Here is a 19,260-nt window from a genome sequence, read left to right as displayed (position 1 = left end):
TACTGTGACTGTGAAGAAAAAACTCATTTCTCACAAAATCCTTTGTAAAATGATTTAATCCTTGAGACATTCATCAGGTTCCAGGCAGCTGATGAAGGCCATACAGACGCGAGGAGGACGATGTGTAAGCGATATCAAATGTAACACAACCTCCGCTCTGCCAACACCAACACAGAGAATATTGAGCATAAAGCATGCATCACCTGTGGAAGTGTGCAACAGCGTCTTGTGTTACCTCACTTACCCCTTTATGCACATAAACACTCAGCATGTTGTGGAACCATAACTCTACATAAAGACTCACTGAAAAACAAGCCCACCATGCTTTGCACATGCAGACTTAAACCTGTAATGTTCTCTCTTTAAATCTCGCTCCACTTGTTATTCTACTGTCAGGATGCAAGGCAGCACCGAGCAGCAGTGTTAACATCACACCACCGCACCCTCTGGGATTTACACTCTACCCTCCAGCACCCTATAAATCTACCAGCTCCTTATGCACAAAGTAGCAGGATTCATCACACGCTCGTTCCCACATGTGAATACATGAGCACACATAAAGTTAAGATGGACAGCTCTGCCACCCACTAAATCCTGTGAGCTTGGTGTGGTGTGTCAACTAGCTTTACCTAAATTACGATGTGCAGAAAACACAGCCACATTACATACATCTTATCTTCTCCTCCTATATATAAAAGCCGCCAAGTGTTGCTTAAATACACAAAAGATGGAGGGCGAAGACAGACAAGAGGTTTACATTCCTCTCTGCAGTTCAGCCTTATAGTCACAACATTGTGTGAATACATCAGTTTATTTCCCACCGTTCATGATTCATCAGCAGCTTGATAGTTTGTCTGACTTTTTTTCTGACTCCTATCTGTGAGCCTTTATATCAACCGTCCAGACAAAACCCAACAAAGAAAGCATTGTGTAGGTTGGCCACCTGATCAGAGGATTTCACAGTGCACGTCTTCTACTAACTAAACTACAAGGCCCGTTTCTTACTGTGAAACACTTTATTTTTGTTCAGTACTTTTTAAATTCAAACCCCCTCCAGTGTCTCTGGAGAGGTCCCACTGAAGGTGACCCACATTTGCCAGCTAAGCAAATAAAATAGACCAGTGTCTCCATCTTCCTTCACTTTCTGTGCCAAGGGTAACAGCAATATCTTTCCCTATATAGATCTGTCTGTTTACACATATAACACTGTTTGGAAAGATTGCCGGCCTTTGCTCCGTGCAAGGCGGAGATGATATTTTAATTAAGCCCTTTGTTTATTATTGCTCGACACTGGAAATAAACTTCCTCTGAGATGCAAGTATTTGACACTGCTCACATTTTTGACATCCATCAAGTGCAGACTTTTGAAAAAAGGTTACATAAAAGAGGGATTGATGGGAAACAGTAATTTTTGACATTTCGGAGTGGCTTGTTGGATGGTGCCATTATGTAAGGTTTGGTTGAACTACACCCTGATTGCAACACGAAAACTCCCAGACTCTTGTTGTGTCTTCTGTCATCTGACTGGTTCCCAAGCTGAGTGTGCAAAACACAAAGTCAATGGATTACACGTCAAACTCTGGTACAGCAAATTATCATCATGGGGGGGGGGGGGGGGGGGGGGGGGGGTTAGTACTCCACACTTTTAGCCTTCATTAAAATAAGTGGCTTCGTTGCGCCATCTAGAGGGCGAGAGCCCCCGCAGCTGCGGACCAACAGAGGGCGCTGTACAACAATCACTGAAAAGAGAGCACAAGCCCTTCTCTGGCACCGGAAACCAGGAGGAGGGCGAGCAATATGACATAAACCAAGCCAGTGATGTTGTGTAACTGCACGTTTTGTAAGTAGTCTCTGTCTCTGTCACTGTCGCTTCGGTTTAATGTACCCAACCTCCTCCAGACAGCACTGATAGCATGGCCACTGGCTGCCGTAAGAGCCTCTGTCTGTTTGTAGCCGGACTGAAGCCGCTGGTGAGCAGCCGATGTTGTCCGGCTCGCTGTTAGCTTAGCAGGCTAGCCTAGCCACGTAAACAATGGAGCCCTGAGAGAGAGAGTTTAATGTTTCCATCTGAAATGTGTGTGATTTTTTTAACTAACTGTTCAACCGCCTCTTGTAGGACAGTCTTTTGTTAGAATAAGTATCAGAAATATTTATTTCCTCTTTTCTGCGCTTCCTCATTCACAGGATAATTAGCTTCAGTATGTTACCCATAGATAATAAGCAGAGGTTAGTGTTTATTACCGACGTTAACGTAAACTAACTAATTCAGCTCTCAATGAACATAACCTTTTTTTGGGTGCAGGGGTATGTTAACCCACAGTAACTATAGTAAATTGACGTTATATCTTGTTTTACAGCAGCACCAGGGACACAGTGGTCTGACTGACCACAGCGTCAGTTTTCATCTGGATGACCACTGACTGACTCTGCCTGCAGCAGCACCACTATGCCTGTAGAGGGTTCAGAGGATCAGGTGCCCTCCTCTCTGTCCAGCCCGGCCAGTGCTGCGCTGACCCCGGGAGGCACAGAGGAGGATGGGGCCACAGGGGGCTCGGCTGTCTGCTCTTTCCCTGAAAACAGTCAGGGCTCAGAGGCTGCTGCAGCCTATCCTGCCAACACTGGACCCGGGGAAAGCAACATCGGTGAGCTCTGAAACCCTCTGGACAGATGAAAGATGAAAACTTACACGCTGTCATCTGTCGTGGTATACACAAAGTCATTAAATGTATTTTCATCTGTGCATGTAGCTGGCAAGAAGTCTGGGGCCTTATTGCAGATCGACCGACAGCGTATCCAGGCAGTATCTGCCAGTTCTGGAGCAGATGAACTCCAGGGCCTTGGTGTGGCTGTGTACGATCAGGATGTTCTGGAGCAAGGTGTCCTGCTGCAAGTGGACGAGGCAATCCAGGAGGCCAGTCAGGCTGCGGCTAAAGCTGAGGCTGAGAAGGAGTACCAGTCTGTGCTCGATGATGTCAGGTGAAGGACAGTAACTGCAATAATAACTGGGATACATGTTTTTTTAAGACCTTTAAATGAAAATCATACTGCTTGTAACAGTAGTAAATGTATAATGACGTTTCTCCAGGACATAATTGGAGAAGTATATTTGATCTCTCATCAGAACTTAATATATAAAAGGTTTCTCTATAGTGACATGTGTTATCACTAAGTAAGCTGAGATGAATAAAATAAAAGATAAAAAATGCACTTACAAGTTTCTCCACTATATTCATAGAAATTTGGTTTTAATTTCAAACTATCAAACCTTGAAGGGGCTGATAAGTCTAACTCTGTGTTTTTTAATGGTGTGTGTTGCAGGTCCGTTACAGCATCTCTGAAACATATCAACAAGATTATTGAGCAGCTGTCTCCCTATGCTGCTTCCAGCAAAGATATCAGTCGTAAAATTGAATCTGTCAAACGACAGAAAGAAAATAAGGTAAAACATTGCACACGACAAACAGTTAAAGTAAAATGATGTAATTTACCTTATAATGTGACATACATATAGTATTGATAGTGACAGTGGTGATGATGAAGACACATTTTAATTCAGGAGAAGCAGCTGAAGAAAGTTAAAGCCAAACAGAAGCGACTTCAGGCCATTTTGGGAGGAGAGGACACCCAAAGAGTTGAAGCTGAGCTTTTGGCAGAGGATGATGACGAGGAAGGTGAGGTGTTTTAGAATTTCTTTCAGTGTATTTACAAAAAACATTGTTCTACCACCTAGTTATTACCACTGGGGGTAATCAACACTGAGTCGCATGAGACAAATAAGTGCTTGTGCCCTGCTTTCTATAGATAATGTGAAACCAGGGTCATGCTCAGCACTGCCCAACATTTAGCAAAACAAAGCAGAGATGGAAACAATGAAGAGCATTGCAGTTATGGTGGCCAAGAAGGCTATTCTGTGGTATTCCTTGTTTAAGGAGCTGACAGACAAGATTGTAAGCAAGGGCTTAAATACATTCTGGGTGGTTTAAAAAAAAAAACAAAAAAAAAAACTATACAGTGCAGTGATGGGTGTTTTTGAATTTCAAAGTGACCACATACATCACATCTTCGGTGGGTACCATTACTGACACCTCCATCAAAATATATATTAAAGGTTGTAGCAAGATGTGCACTCTAATTAGAAAAATGTCTCATATTTGTGCAAAAACATTTTCACATGAAACTCTCCTCTGGTGTTTTCCTTGTGAGTTACTTTGTGTTGAAATGTTTTTTCTGTAGATTATATGCTGTCACAGAGCACTGTTTACCTTTGAGGTCTGTTCGCTCCTGTTGGACAATTGTGTTGAAAGTCAAAACTAACACATCCATTGTAAAAATGCAACAGAACTGTGATGTATAAGAGCGAACCCTTCCAAACAGATATCAAAATTTACTTGAACCATTAGAAACCACCTCGACATCATTGAGGGTTGTGGCTATTAGGGCAACATATTTGAAAACTGCAACCTACAAAGAGCAGTGCTGCAGCCGTCTCTTGCCAAATCTGATTCACTGCAGATTTAACATTTAGCCAGGTCTGTATCTAAGCCTGCATGTTTTTTCTACCAGAAGCCGGGCCGTCCACGCTGGGCAGCATGCTCATGCCGGCTCAGGAGACCGAATGGGAGGAGCTTATCCGGAAAGGTCACATGACTCCTTTTGGAACTAGAATCCCTCAGAAAGAGGTAAAGAAGGAGCCTCGGAAAGTGATGCTTGCTGAGAATTCAGCCTTTGACCAGTACTTGGCAGACCAGGCCAAGATTGCAACTGAGAGGAAGAGAGTCCCTCTTCTTAAGAAGAAGATTCGCTCTGGACTCAGCCCTGACAAGGAGGCCAAGGGAAAAACCAACAGAACTGTTTCCTCTAAGGATAAAAAACTAAAAAAGCGCATGCGAAAACTCCAAATAACTGCTCTGAAGGCCCATCCTAAGGCTCGGCCTAAGACTGAGCCACAGCTTCCTAAATCAAGGAGGAAGCATCGCAATGAAGGAGAGGAGACAGACAGTGAAGGGTCAGAGTACCTGCCTAGTGATGAAGGCATAGACCCTGACCAAGTGGAAAGAGAAGCCATGGAGGAGGGCTTTGGGGAGGACGATGATGAAGAGTATGAGTTGAAACCATACAAGAAAAAAACTGAAGGGAGAGGGAGGAAGAAAGTAAATAAAAAGGAGGACAGTGAGGAGGAATACTGCCCTGAGAGCTCAGATGAAGAGGAGGATGAGAAGGGTAAAGAGAAAAGATGCAAAGATGATGGAGATGTGGAGTACTACAGACAGCGAATAAGGTATGATCACTGTTCTTGCTGTTTTAAACTTGTATACTTAGTTAATTTTACCCCCCAAATTAACATAAATTACGCAATTTAAAATATTTTGTCATTTATTTACAGTTTGTAAGGAGCAGATTTGCACTTGGAGTTATGGTTCGATGCAAAGATGCAAAAAGTTTTCATCTGTATGCCTACTTCTAAAGAGAATGCAGACATCCCGGCCTGTAAATGACGTGCTCAATAAACACCAGATTGAGCCTTTAACTTTGCATCACATTTGTAATGGCAGTGGTGCAAATGTGCTATTGTTCTTCCCTTTAGTTAAGGAGAAAAGCAGTTGTTTTCTGCTGGCTCCATAGTGCAGAAGGAGAGTTAATCCCAGATGAGATTGGCAGCTGTTTCTTGACTAAGCAAATTCACTCCCTGCTCTTCTTCTCTCTCTGCTCTCACACTGGCCTAATTATCCTCCTGCACATGGTTTTATACACTCACTAACTCTAATGCTCAAATTAATGGAAGAGCAGCCCTAATGAGATTTCATATTTATAGCTGCCAAATAAATTGTGTTGGCATGTGTCCTTTTTCTACACTACAGTGATTGAATGTCAATTCAACAGCATAGACACGGCATGGATGGTGAGGCTAGCTTATATGAGGAATGATATTATTAGAGCGGGTGGTATTTGTAGTTGGGTGGGGAGTGGAGTGGGGGCAGAAAAGTGTAATTAACTGAACCAATGCTTAGTCTTGACTTAATTAGAGAGTGTGGTCTCCCAGGCCCAGCTAAAGGACCAGTTTCGTGGCAGGGTGACAGGACCAGGCCCAAATGAAGATGGATTCTTATCCTCTGCACCTCACACCTTTCTGGGGAACTCGCACTACTAATTGTCTGTATCAATCTTCATTTGCTGCGCGACGACTGTGCCTCTAACTGCCCTCTCTCTTGCACTATTAAAACTGTTCTCCTTTACGTTTCCCTTTTAGCTGTAGATTTTCCACCGCTCAAGGGAAAAACCAACAACTCAAAACATTTGCTGTCCATACACCTATGTAGGCACCTCTTTAAATGAATCACAGTAGGTGCAGTAGGTGCAAATGGAACATCCATCCATCCATCCATCCATTCACTATACCTGCTTTCCCTGTTTACGGTTGCACGTAGCTGGATCTATCACAGTATATGTAAGGTGGCTGGGCGCTTTATACCCTGCACAGGTCATTAGTGTGTCATAGGGCATCTACCTTTAGAGAAAAAAAATCCAATCCAACATGATCAGAATTCCCTTGAAGAATCTCACATTTTGAGCTCGGTTTATCAAAAACCAAAACCTCAGAGTTTGAACTGACAGTGTTTTTGTTGTCAGTACTTCAGGGTTGCTTGGCAATATTTTAATTTTCATACTCTTTGTCTAAAGATGTAGCAGATCTTTGTTCTTGTTATTTGTTGCTTGTGTTTACTAATATAGAATAAAACCTGAGGAATCTTTACAGTAAAATAGAGAAATTATTTTTGCCATCGAGATGTGCTATAACTTTAGTAGATAATCGTTGTCTTACCAGGAAATGGAAGCGACAACGTCTTCGAGAAAGGGAGGAGAAGAGAGAAAGAGGTGAGGAGCTGACAGATGACAGTGATGCAGAGTTTGATGAAGGCTTCAAAGTGCCTGGTTTCCTCTGGAAAAAACTTTACAAGTAAGTTTGGTGTGATAAATTCAGTTATCACAAATGTCCACACAGTCAGAGATGTTCTTAAATTGTTGTCTGATGAGGAATTGACTAATAGGAAGTGACTAATAGCTATAAAGATTGTCTTTGCACTTTGTGTACTTCTTCTGGTATACTGATCTACATCACACACTTTGCTCTTACAGACCTTTACACTGAAATGATTAACTAAAGATTGTTTGATCAGGACACCATAAATCTTTTTATTTTTACTGTTACAATAGGTCATTAGTAGATGTTGGTAAAACTAATGTGTCTTTCTGTTATTTTAAAACACTGAAAATAACTCTGGCATCACTTTTAGTTTAGCTTATCTGATGAATATAGGTTTGCAGAGCCAGAGATCCCAAATTCTTACTGCACCTTCCATTACAACTTTTATGAATATTACCTGATCTTGTGTTTCTGAAAGCACCGTGATTGTTACAATTAGCCCAACCTCTGTTTGTTCTACTTGAAGTATATTAGTAATAATAATAATTTTGTATGAAAATTCCTTTTGGCTTGCAAGTACAGGATCAGCTATAAACCATTGCTGCATCTGGTTGGGATTAGGTAGTTTACTCTGAAAGATTTCAGTTGAAATATCAGGCCACCGTGTCATGTATGTGCATTTTGGTGTCTATAATTGCTGTTATGCACACGTTTGACGTTTGTGCATACTTGTATATCACATTGTCAGGTACCAGCAGACAGGTGTGAGGTGGATGTGGGAACTCCACTGTCAGCAGGCAGGCGGCATCCTGGGAGATGAGATGGGATTGGGTAAAACCATCCAGGTCATCAGCTTTCTGGCTGGACTGAGCTACAGCAAAGTGAGGACCAGAGGATCCAACTACAGGTACGCACACGCACACAAACAAACTGTGGCCAGAGACTGTGTGTCTGTATGGTATGAATATTTGATCAGGGGGATTTCTGCTTGAGAGTGTTCATCTGAATTATTAAACATGTTTCAATTATCAGACTCTTCACTTTCTTACTGCAGACATCAGAGAAAACACTGACACTGAGAGAGTGTGCTAGAGTAGAGTCAGTGTCTTCATGAACACTTAAAGTGAATTTTGGACTCGTGATGTGGGAGTGGAGCAGGTGTAGGCAACAAATCAACCATGGAAAACATGAGGCAGTAATTTGGTTTTACTGCACAAACGACACTCATGCACTTAGGAGGTGGAGCTTCCCTGATGGTCAATACTTTGTCTGCTATAGACGCCCACAAATTGATTGCTTGCAAACTCAATTATGGCCCAGTATCAATAGCTTCCACCAGGCAGAGGTTCATACTAGCCCATTAGTGTCTCTTTGTGTGTGTATCCATGTGTTTGTTTGACAAAGCTCTTGTAAATCTTCACAGAGGGGCTGAGCATGTGGTGGTGAACCTTCTTTGATTCATGTGCAAAGCACAGAGAATGAATGGAGCAGTAGAGTTAGACTTTGTAGGCGGACACTTAACTTTGTTTGTTTTTCATATGGTGAAATGCATCACATATTGTACTTGCAAATTTAGCACATTTTCATACTTTTACCCATTGGGTTTCTATAATTTTGCATAGAAATGATGACTCTAATTTGCTAATGAAATTTGCTGAGTTTAGTGAAAGTTATATGAACCCTGAGTTCTCTTGTTTACCCCTTTTAATCCCAGGTTTGGAATTAAATATGTATCTACTGCGTATGTTTGGTTTTAGGTATGCTGGTCTGGGTCCCACAGTTATTGTGTGCCCAGCTACAGTCATGCACCAGTGGGTGAAGGAGTTTCACACCTGGTGGCCTGCTTTCAGAGTGGCTGTTCTACATGAAACAGGCTCCTTCACCAGCAACAAGGTAGATGTGTGTTTGTGTGTGTTGGATTCTTATTTTCAGAATTTAGCAACAAAGTTTTTCTTCTGGGTCTTTTTTTCCTCTGGGGGGCACTAGAGGTCTGTTTATGAAGCAATACCTCCTAATCTTCTCCCCTCTTCCTCTCTGTGCTGGCTTCTTGGACACTATTTAAAATACAGGATACTAGAGGTGGTTAGGAATTGCTCTGAATAAAAAAACTTGTACTGAGGAGGTTTGTGTTCTTTCTTTTTTTCTGTTGCAGGAAAGGCTCATTCCAGAGATAGCATCATGTCACGGTATCCTGATAACCTCATATTCAGCTGTGAGGACTATGCAAGACGCCTTGCAGCGATACGATTGGCACTACATTATACTGGATGAAGGCCATAAGATCAGGAATCCAAATGCTGGAGTTACCACTGCCTGCAAACAGGTATTCACACACACATTCAGGAGCACACAAATTTTAACAATAGCACCTGAACTGAAGGGTTCAGGCTGTAGTAATGGCTGTTGCTTAGGAATAAATGTAAGCTGTGCAGAGTTTAAAAAGTTATACCTGCTTTTAAAATTGTAGTTATAATCTGTCATTCCTGTCATTCATCCTTATACTGCAACATACATGTGCATCATATTTTAGGAAGATATAAGTAACATTGTCTCTCTCTACTCTGTAGTTTCGTACTCCCCACAGGTTCATCCTGTCAGGCTCTCCCATGCAGAACAATTTGAAGGAGCTGTGGTCTCTGTTTGACTTTGTCTTCCCCGGCAAACTGGGGACATTACCTGTGTTCATGGAGCAGTTTTCTGTGCCAATCACCATGGGGGGATACAGCAATGCATCACCTGTACAGGTACTGGAATACACATACACAAATGCAGAATTATGATTTGCTCCTTAATACCTATTCTCATTCTGGAACTATAAAGGGCAGGGGGGCAATAAGGAATATCACCCCATTTGAGACTTGAAACATATTTTGAGAAGATAAAAGCAAAGGAGAAACTAGGAAGAAGACCCTCCATAAGAGTGTCATTTTTGCTTTATTTTGTTATTTGGATCGTACAGTTTGATTTGATTTGATTATTTTCATTAAATGTTAGAAGAAACTATGTTTTTAAATTAACAAAGTTACTTTAAAAATAGAGCAAAAAGCTACATGGCCTATTTCCATTGTGGTCCAAAGGGAATAAGAAGTGAAGAAAAGGGATGCATAACGTACATAAGTCATCAGTTCATACAGAAACCCTTTAAATAAACCCATAGCATTGTAGCATAGGGAGGGTGCAATGACAGGCTAGAGTGTCACTTGATAACACTAGTCCTACACATCCACAATTTTGGAGAGCTTGATGGAAGCAGGTTAGAAGGAACAATAGTGGATCAACAGAGCCATTAAGTGCAGTGCAGGATAATGTAGGTGCATGCAAAGGAACTTCAGTGCATCCCTGGTGTGTGAGAGAGAGAGGGAGAGGCTAAAGTGGAGAGCCAGTGAGCTAAATTGTAGCCCTTTGTCATTAGTGTTCAATCGTTAATAACCCACTGACTGTATGGATTTAATTATTTAAGCCAGCTATTGATGCTTCTTCCGCTGTCGATAATAAAAACCTTTACTAATTATTAATGTTATTAAATGGTCAGAGAGGGCTAAGCTCTGCTGCCTTATCCTCTTCTCGAAATTCTCAGAGCAACAAGCAGGCCCTCGGCTGATGTTCTTGTGTATGTACAAGCAGATGTATGTGAAAATGTGTCTGTTTGGGGTGGGGCTGGTTTAGCATCTGGACGTGGGATCAATTACTGAAGCATACATTTGCACACCCCCGCCCCCATGTGAATCCACTCAGCAGCTTGTGCAGGGATACTTGGGTCATCTACTTGTTCTTTTCCACTCTAACCTCCATTGAGCCCTAAATCCCACCATGTTATTGTCCCCTCAAGCTTTGCCAAGGGTGTCTTTGATCCCTCTGTGGACCCCCATTGAGTTAATGTTTAAAAGGCTAACTGGCCTTTAGCACTGACTCTGGATAAGGTGTAGCAGGCCATTTGCAGTGGGGGCTCCAAGTGTGGGTAGGGTCTGGATGTTTCTAAAGCTCCCCCTCTGTTTCCAGCGGAGCTGGCCAGTAGTAGTGATGAAAGAGGAGGGTTCTGTCCCTCGAGACCAACAGCACTCTGATCAATGTTTAATGGCTCGTACTGCTGAGAGGGACAGCAACATGAGGGAGGTGATGATAGAAGGAGGAAGAGGGGCTAAACGACAATCATGCCTCAGGAAACACGCACACTGACAGGTGTGAGTGTTTGATTGTTGGAAACACTGAACTGAATGCTGGTTTTGTTTCAGGGCAGTTTGTTTGTGCCAGAAGGTTAAACTGTTGTTGATTTTCAGGTCCAGACGGCATTTAAGTGCGCATGTGTGCTGAGGGACACCATAAATCCTTACCTGCTCAGAAGAATGAAGGCAGACGTCAAGGCCAACCTCTCTTTACCTGACAAAAATGAACAGGTATTCATCATACTCTACGACATTTGACCCTTCTCTGTCTAAGTATTGACCAGCCTCTCATACCTGGATTTCTTAACTGGGGAGGTGTTTTTCTGATTGGATGTGACTGCATGTGTCACGTCTAAGGAGAATTTGATGAATGTGCATGGACCTTGTCAGGTGAAGCCAGCTAATAAAGTCCTAGTAAAGTAAAAGGAGCAGGTATTCATTAAGGTGGCTGGTCTCTGGTCTGTCCTCGTGGTTGATGCTGGTTGACTCCTCAGTCCACTTCAGCTCATTAAGTCAGTCCCCAAGGACAGCAGTGGCTCCAAAAAACACAGGTTTCCCTCTAATTTCTCTTCTAGCGCACTGCACTTCATCAAGGGGCTTTAAAACCGATGTTCACTGCTTATTACACACTTTCACAGTGCTGTGTGTGTGTGTGTGTGTGTGTGTGTGTGTGTGTGTGTGTGTGTGTGTGTGTGTGTGTGTGTGTGTGTGTGTGTGTGTGTGTGTGTGTGTAGGTTCTGTTTTGCAGATTAACAGAGGAACAGCGGCAGGTGTATCAGAGCTTCTTAGATTCCAAAGAGGTCTACCAGATACTAAATGGGGACATGCAGGTAAGGCTCGCTTCCATAATTAAAGCAGGTTCACTGCCTTTGCCTTATGCTTCTTCCATTAAGTTCTTTGTCCTGATGCTGCATTACTAAAACAGGGAGGGAAAAACTCAGTCGAGAAGACTTCCAGGAATAAGATTGTCCCTATTCATTATTTGCCCCACTAACTCGTGAATTTCATTTCCCTCCTTTCACTCACAGGCGTTTGTGTGTGTTTTAATGCACTCCTGCACACTTTAAGATCACCAGTGACATTTCAATTTTTTGCCATGTAAATTTTGTTAAACTCCTGATAGCCTGACTTTAGTATTCTTTAAGATGTTGTGCAGTTGGTCTTCTCACATTAGCCAGACCCTGGAGAGAGAGATTTGATAATTTATCACCACTGACCAAATGGACGTGGTTTGAGAGCCAGGGGTGACCACAGCAGAATGCAAACACACACACACACACACACACACACACACACACACACACACACTTATAGACATATTCAGTGGTCACTCTCAGTCCATTAACCACCATTACTAATGCAGTGACCGTTGAGCCTTCATCAAGAAACACGGCCTTTATTGTCCGTAAATAAATTATGTAACTCTTTCCTGTAAACTAAAGTAAATGTGTTTATTTGTTTAAAGGTGCAATGCTGTAAAATGCAGTGAAATCTACCAACCTTTTATAATGGTTTTGTCACCTGGAAAAGTCTTTTTAAGAACCTTTGTTCCCTTTTTTTTGTGTGTGTGTGTATTCTGTAGGTATTCTCTGGTTTGATAGCGCTACGTAAAATCTGTAACCACCCTGACCTTTTCTCGGGTGGCCCCCGGATGCTGAGGGGAATCCCAGAGGACCAGCTAACTGAGGAGGAACACTTTGGCTTTTGGAAACGCTCCGGCAAGCTGATAGTGGTGGAGTCACTGCTGCGCCTCTGGTACAAACAGGGCCACAGAGTCCTGCTCTTCACTCAGTCTAGACAGGTCAGGAACACGTTGCTCTTTGCTCTTTGCTAAAAAGGCAGTTAACATACATGTAATAAATGGGATATATATGATACAATTTGTTGTTTGTATTAATGCCCTCAGATGGATTTTTGCATAGGCAAGACATCATTTATTCTGCTGCTTCAAATAAATATTTGAAATTATCATGTCACTTAATGTAAATGTTGTCTGTGTATTTGCTGCTGACTACCTATGGCCCATGTGCCTGTAAAACTGTGTGTGTGCACGCACGTGTGTGTGTGATTGAGCGAGTGAGGCCCCAGCTGTTGCAGTCAATACCAATGAGATTATACCTCAGAGGGAACCTGAGACCCTCCCTGTCGGTATCTCTGTCCATGTAATATTAATCTGCTCTAATCCTTTTAGAGATAATCCAAACCTCAGCCCCTCTTTCCCTGTCTCTGTTTCTCTCACCTTTGCTCACTGTCTTTCTGCCGTCTTTATTGTCTCCCTCTTTTCCAGATGTTGGACATCTTTGAGGTGTTTGTGAGGGAGAATAACTACTTTTACCTGAAAATGGACGGCACTACCCCAATAGCTTCCCGACAGCCGCTCATCACTCGCTACAACGAGGTGAGGATTAGTCATCCCTAATGGCTCTGAGTGTTTGCCCTGAAAATCCTACCCTGAGGGACAAAAATGCTTCAGTGGAACCCTCTTCACCCTGAGGTGGAAACACTAATTGACAGCAATCTGTCGTTCAATCTTCCTTTTTGTCTCTATTGAAATACAAACATGTGGAAATACAACTTAGCAGTATATCAATGAATCTGAGTCTTCAGATGATTTTAAAATTATAACCAATAAACAGTGATCAAAGCCTCTGATTGTCTTGAAATGTATGGAAGAACTTACCGTTGGTATTTTACTATTTAATGTGTTATTATCTTGTGCATAAATTTCAGATGAAAATTTAAAATTTTTATGGCAATTTTAAAAGATTTTTTTCTTCTCTGTTAGAAGAATCATGTATCCCAAAGCCAAGTTTTGTTTAAGACATTTGATTCTTTTTAAATAGAGTTTAATTTGAGAGAACAGGATACTGCTCTTGTTATGACATAACATTTCAAATTAACAATTTACTAATAAAATATTTATATAATATTCCAAAGTGATTTTCAAAAGGAGTATAAAACTGTGAATTTTATATTTATTAGTCGCTCACATTTTTTTCCCTTTCCTTTCTTTCTCACAGGACAAATCCATTTTTATCTTCTTGTTGACCACTAAAGTCGGAGGCCTGGGAGTCAATCTGACTGGAGCCAACAGAGTCATCATCTATGACCCAGACTGGAACCCCAGTACTGACACACAGGTTAGTGTCACACACACACACAAATTCGAATAAAACATCCACTAAGTCCATTATTCATCATGAATTTTTATTCTACTTGTAAAATTAAATTAGCAATTTTTTCCAGTTCGATAACAGCTTTTTTTAATCCTTGCTCAGTAAGCTTAAAGGACTCTTAACAGTGTATTTCCTCCTTTTCTACCGTGACTTTCTACATTAATCACTGATTTTAATGTATTGTGATGTTTTTCAAAGGCAAGGGAACGAGCATGGAGGATCGGTCAGAAGCAGCAAGTGACGGTTTACAGGCTGCTGACTGCAGGGACCATCGAGGAGAAAATCTACCACAGGTCAGACAGCAGTATTTTCATGCTTGGCTGTAGACATGTCTGTACACATGATAATTAATTACAGAACTTACTAAAAAAAGAGATGAAAAAAATCCTGTGCTGGCTTTTTTGCTTTCTCTTAACCATCCTTCCATTTTAGCTGTCTTTCCATTGACTTCACACATTCATGAATATTGGTAACGACAAGACTAATTGCTCATCACTGCTGTATTACTACTTGCACTATCCCAGTTCTCAGTAATTGAAAAGCTTTCCTGCATTATTAAATGGCCAATCTAGGACTTCTAAACCGTTGCTCTGTTTGGTTTGTGTCTGTAAAGTGCTTTCAAACAGCAAGTTGGAAGAACTGCAGGGATTCTATTTTGATACCTACAGTAGAGCGGTTAACTAATTTTCTCATCCATCAGCCAAACTACTCTGTGATGACAGAGGATTGGGGTTGCCTGCTGAGGTAAAATTGTAAATTATACACAAGTATCTAATTCTGTATTTTTATCTGTTGTAATTCAGACAAATCTTCAAACAGTTTCTGACCAATCGTGTTCTGAAGGACCCCAAACAAAGACGGTTCTTTAAGTCTAATGACATCTATGAACTCTTCACCCTGTCTGACCCCGATGGAGCTCAGGGAACAGAGACCAGCGCTATATTTGCAGGTTTGTAGGTTTTTCTTTTGTTTTTCTTACCAGAGAAAGATTTTATTGTCCGGTTATTAGATTAAACAGATCTCTCCCTGTGATAAGTTTGAAAGAATTAATCAGACAAGTTTTGTTTTTACCCTCAAACAGGTACAGGCTGTGATGTCAAAGCACCCAAGAAACCTGAGAGGCCAAGGCCATCACATATGGGAATCCAAGCCAGCTATGCACATAAACACTCCTCAGCAAATCAGAATGAAACTGGTGCCAACAGCAGACACTTCTCAACAAACATTCCTGCTATAAGAGATGGAAATACCTCTCTGTGCAGTAACAATTCTCATTGTAAACCAAATGTCCCGACGGACAGTCAAAGCACCAACCAAAATGGCGTGGACATAGAGTCAAATATTTTACCAAATATGCAGCGTACAGGACAAAATAAAAGAGACTGGGATGCAGCCAAGCCATCAGTTAAAACCTCAAATTCACCCAGCTCTCACCAGAACAGAGAGAAGGAGTCTCCCCTGACTAGCCCACAGAAACACAGGGAAAAGAGGAAGCACTGCGACTCAGCTGAATTGGACAAACACAAACATAAGAAGCGTAAACGCTCACAAGATGCTCGGTTCGAAGGCCACCGCATCTCTCACTTGGTGAAGAAAAAGACCCATAGGAAAGAGGAGACTGATGACAGTGAGGCAAAGGACCGGAAGAAATCAGATGATTATGTCTTGGAAAAGCTCTTCAAGAAATCTGGTAGGCTTCTTTTGCATCAACCTCATCAGATATGGTTTATTTTGTAAGTCTCACAATACAATAAGCTTTGTTTTTTTTTTTTTCCTACTGATCTTTCTTGGTCATCTTCAGGTATCCACAGTGTGATGCAGCATGACACCATCATGGAGTCTTCCAACCCTGACTATGTTCTTGTGGAGGCAGAAGCCAACAGGGTGGCCAAAGATGCCATGAAAGCTCTTAAGGTTTCTCGCCAGCAGTGCAGACTGCCCTTCAATAGGCCCCCTCCTCCACCTGCAAGGTACACAGTCTCACACTCATGCACTGAGGTTGCTGGGAGCTTCACTAATTTCACATAAAAGAAACATATCTCAGCTTTTTTCCCTTGTTTGCTCACTCAGGAAACGGTTTGGACAAAAGAAGAATTCTCTCCTGGTTGCACCTTCTGTTCAGTCTGCCCCTACTCCGAGCAAATGCAAGGTGACAGCAGTGTTATCATGAAAAGATGTGCAGCATATTTCTGGAAGTTATTTTTAATTTGTGATGTCACATTGTGTAAATTCATCCGTTTCTCTCTTCAGGATGCTGCTATTGTAAAGAAGTCTGTGTCAAAGAAGCCTGGTTCAGGAGCTCATTTCAGTGGGGAGGTGGCAGAAAGTGACTCAAACTCCACCCCACTCTCCTCCTCCTCCCTGCTGGCCAAGATGAAAGCCCGTAATCACCTCAGCGTGCCCTACAGCCAAAGAGAAGAAGCAGAAGAAGAGGAGGACGGCTCTGGAGCTCAAGGAAGGAGCTCCCCCTCAGCTCCGCCCACTGAGCACGACGAGCTGTTGGTGGATCTGCGCAACTTCGTAGCCTTTCAGGCGAATGTGGACGGACAGGCCACCACCCAGGAAGTGCTGGAGTATTTCAAACCAAGACTGACCCAGGAACAGGCACCTGTCTTCAGAGAGCTGCTCAGGAGCATCTGTGACTTCCATCGGACATGTGGTCAGGAGGGCATCTGGAGACTGAAGGAGCACTTCCGCTGAGTGAAACGCAGATGAAACCGGAGCAAAGACTGGACCGTGATGCATATTTGAGAACTTATAGTCTGTAGTGTTCAGGCTACAATATCTTTTGTGTTAACTTGTGTCAAATGAAGCTGTCGGTCAAAAAAAAAAAAAAAAAACATTGGTCATACTGTATGAAAATGAATAACTTGATATGTTTACAGTTTGTTATGGAAGGACCATATCGTGGGAAAGCCATTTGACAGTACAATGGGCTGTTGGGTTAGCTGATAAACACACGTCACTGTCAGTTAACTATGTTTTGAAGCTATAGTCTGCAATGTTGCAATGTTTAATTTATTTCAGCTACAGTATGAGTTGGTTTGAGTTTTGTCTTTGCTCAGATATTATTTCAGTTGTCTCTGTTTCTGTTTGTTGTTTGTACCTGCTTATACTTGAATTCACTTTGTATTTGCCTCTAAGTTAAAACTGTATTACCTAATGATTTCCTCAGAGATCTGTGGTTCACTTCCAAAATTTGTACCTCAGCAGTGACAGATCCTGTAATATGCTTCTGTAAAATATAAAGGGTAGCGTAGTGTCTCATTTTCTAAATTTGACCTAATCACCAGAGGTTTTGGTAGATTTTGTAATGACTAACTTCTTAAACTATGTACAGATATAGTGGGTGAGGTGGGCTGGGGTGGGATGTGGTTTTCAAAGTAATATTCAAATGGTCAACCTCTAATTATTTGTCAAACTTTGGGAAAAGGCAGTCATTAACTGCCATGTTTTACAAAACAATAACAACAATAATAAATGCAATGTCTTGTTTACATTGTAAGTAATAAACCTCTGTTGGTTGCATTTTCCCATTTAAGGAGGACCAGTTGAATAAGTCTGAAACAATGTAAGGTAAAAGTACTGTATTTTGAATGATAAGCTTTTAAATAAAGGTTATTTAGCAAAAAAAAAAAAAGACACTTTTTTTCAGTTTGTGGAAAATGTCCATATTTACCACAGTGATGGTGGAAAATACGGAAATAAAAATTTCACTTCGTAGATCAAAATGAGATATAAATTAAGCTCACTCTCCCAGAAAGATCATTTCAGAGTTTTACTGGAGTGTGGTGCTGACCAAGGTCCTGAAATGGATCCGGTATATAACCTGTAATCATGAAGAGATGAGACCATAAATCTGCAAAACCTACTGAAAGTTTACTTGTAAAATTGTTTGTAACCAGCGGAGATGAGAGTGTAATTTCATTTAGTCATTTAAGCAATCATCAGAGGCTGGAGAGGAAAGGCGCTGACAGGAAGCAGACACACACACACACTTTGGGCCTGCACTCTTGTCAGAGTTGTCTAGACCAAATATTGGGATAAAGTTATCAACCGTTATTTGATTTCAATTTTCTCCACGCACCTCGCCGAGGTCATAATAACAACTTTATTTTCAGTGGTGCATAAATTAATTACGCGCATTTAATAACTAAAATATCATTATATTCCCCCTTTAATAACATAAACGCTGCACGCCAGGGAAAGCCTTAATAGCGCGGGGCCCTGTAACTGGCCATTATCCGCCTGTAATGATATTACAGAACCAATTACGCGCCATTAGAAGGGATTTTCTGCACTTTATGTGGTTTAGTCCAATCCCGCACTCCTCTTCTAAATTTCAGCTGCTTCTCGAAGCCTCATTTTGCCTCCACCTCAGAGACGCATGGCGTCTGCGCTCTGCCGTCCCTGATGCGCTTTAAAACTAATTGAAAGGGTCCCGCAGCAGATCATTTATCTGAGGAAGCGTAATAAATCGCAGGACCCCTTGCTGTGAACAAAATCAAAAATTTGGCCTTGTGAGTGTTCTACATGCGCAACCCCTTGTAAAGTGGACCCCCTAACACACCCTGACGAGCAATTAACCCACCCGACAGTCAATCTAAAACCCAAAAGCAGTCATCCTCCTTTTTTTTTTTAATATATGAAAGAACCAAATAAAAAGTGCAGCGGGTATGTGTGCATGTTTATGGTTAGGGAATATGCTTGACTCTGGAATAACAATCACTTGTGATGAATTTTTTTGGCACCAGAGCAGAGCTGCCGTTTGCCACCCTGGGTATATCTCCCCTCTCCCCCTGTCTTTCTATCTTTCTCTGACACACACACACACACACACACACACACACCAGGAGTTGAGGGTGAGAGAGACAAAGCCGTGATAATCCGATTAGGACCAATTAGGCGTGAGATTCTGCGACACTATAGTAGCTGAAAGCCTTAACACTCTGTAGACAGTTATACAGTTATAGAGACATCTGGACACTCCCAGAGAGAG

General features: G+C 41.8%; 1 protein-coding gene across 4 annotated transcripts; it reads left to right on the top strand.

Moving 5' to 3' along the window:
- Nucleotides 1–1,706: 1,706 nt before the first annotated feature.
- ercc6 (excision repair cross-complementation group 6) lies at nucleotides 1,707–17,901 on the top strand. 4 transcript variants are annotated; one of them, XM_071480751.1, is made up of 22 exons: nucleotides 1,707–1,840; nucleotides 2,361–2,642; nucleotides 2,748–2,976; nucleotides 3,319–3,439; nucleotides 3,557–3,671; nucleotides 4,564–5,278; nucleotides 6,824–6,955; nucleotides 7,671–7,829; nucleotides 8,680–8,815; nucleotides 9,075–9,245; nucleotides 9,490–9,666; nucleotides 11,200–11,316; nucleotides 11,820–11,915; nucleotides 12,668–12,886; nucleotides 13,373–13,483; nucleotides 14,106–14,225; nucleotides 14,460–14,554; nucleotides 15,065–15,210; nucleotides 15,343–15,951; nucleotides 16,063–16,231; nucleotides 16,332–16,410; nucleotides 16,512–17,112. In XM_071480751.1, the coding sequence occupies exons 2-22, from the start codon at nucleotides 2,447–2,449 to the stop codon at nucleotides 16,959–16,961; spliced, it is 4,362 nt and encodes a 1,453-aa protein (XP_071336852.1). In that variant the 5' UTR covers nucleotides 1,707–1,840; nucleotides 2,361–2,446; the 3' UTR covers nucleotides 16,962–17,112. The 4 variants fall into 4 exon arrangements, with proteins under 4 accessions (XP_071336852.1, XP_071336850.1, XP_071336853.1 ...); XM_071480749.1 differs by having other exon boundaries at nucleotides 1,721–1,840; nucleotides 2,358–2,642; nucleotides 16,512–17,901; XM_071480752.1 differs by having other exon boundaries at nucleotides 1,721–1,840; nucleotides 2,358–2,642; nucleotides 4,567–5,278.
- The last annotated feature ends 1,359 nt before the right edge of the window (nucleotides 17,902–19,260 follow it).

This window comes from Trachinotus anak, unplaced genomic scaffold, assembly GCF_046630095.1.
Source record: "Trachinotus anak isolate AG129_WGS33_773 ecotype Australia unplaced genomic scaffold, CSIRO_AGI_Tana_v1 ptg000007l, whole genome shotgun sequence".
In the NCBI taxonomy this organism is placed as follows: domain Eukaryota; kingdom Metazoa; phylum Chordata; class Actinopteri; order Carangiformes; family Carangidae; genus Trachinotus; species Trachinotus anak.
Note: the sequence above shows the minus strand (reverse complement) of the source record. Positions and strands in the feature narration are given on the sequence as shown.

Excerpts from the sequence above, each read along its gene's own strand:
- ercc6 (XM_071480749.1), top strand. The coding sequence starts at position 2,447 with ATGCCTGTAGAGGGTTCAGAGGATCAGGTGCCCTCCTCTCTGTCCAGC. Across the intron at positions 12,887-13,372 it reads TCTTCACTCAGTCTAGACAG|ATGTTGGACATCTTTGAGGT; the intron begins GTCAGGAACACG and ends CCTCTTTTCCAG. Across the intron at positions 15,952-16,062 it reads AAAGCTCTTCAAGAAATCTG|GTATCCACAGTGTGATGCAG; the intron begins GTAGGCTTCTTT and ends GGTCATCTTCAG.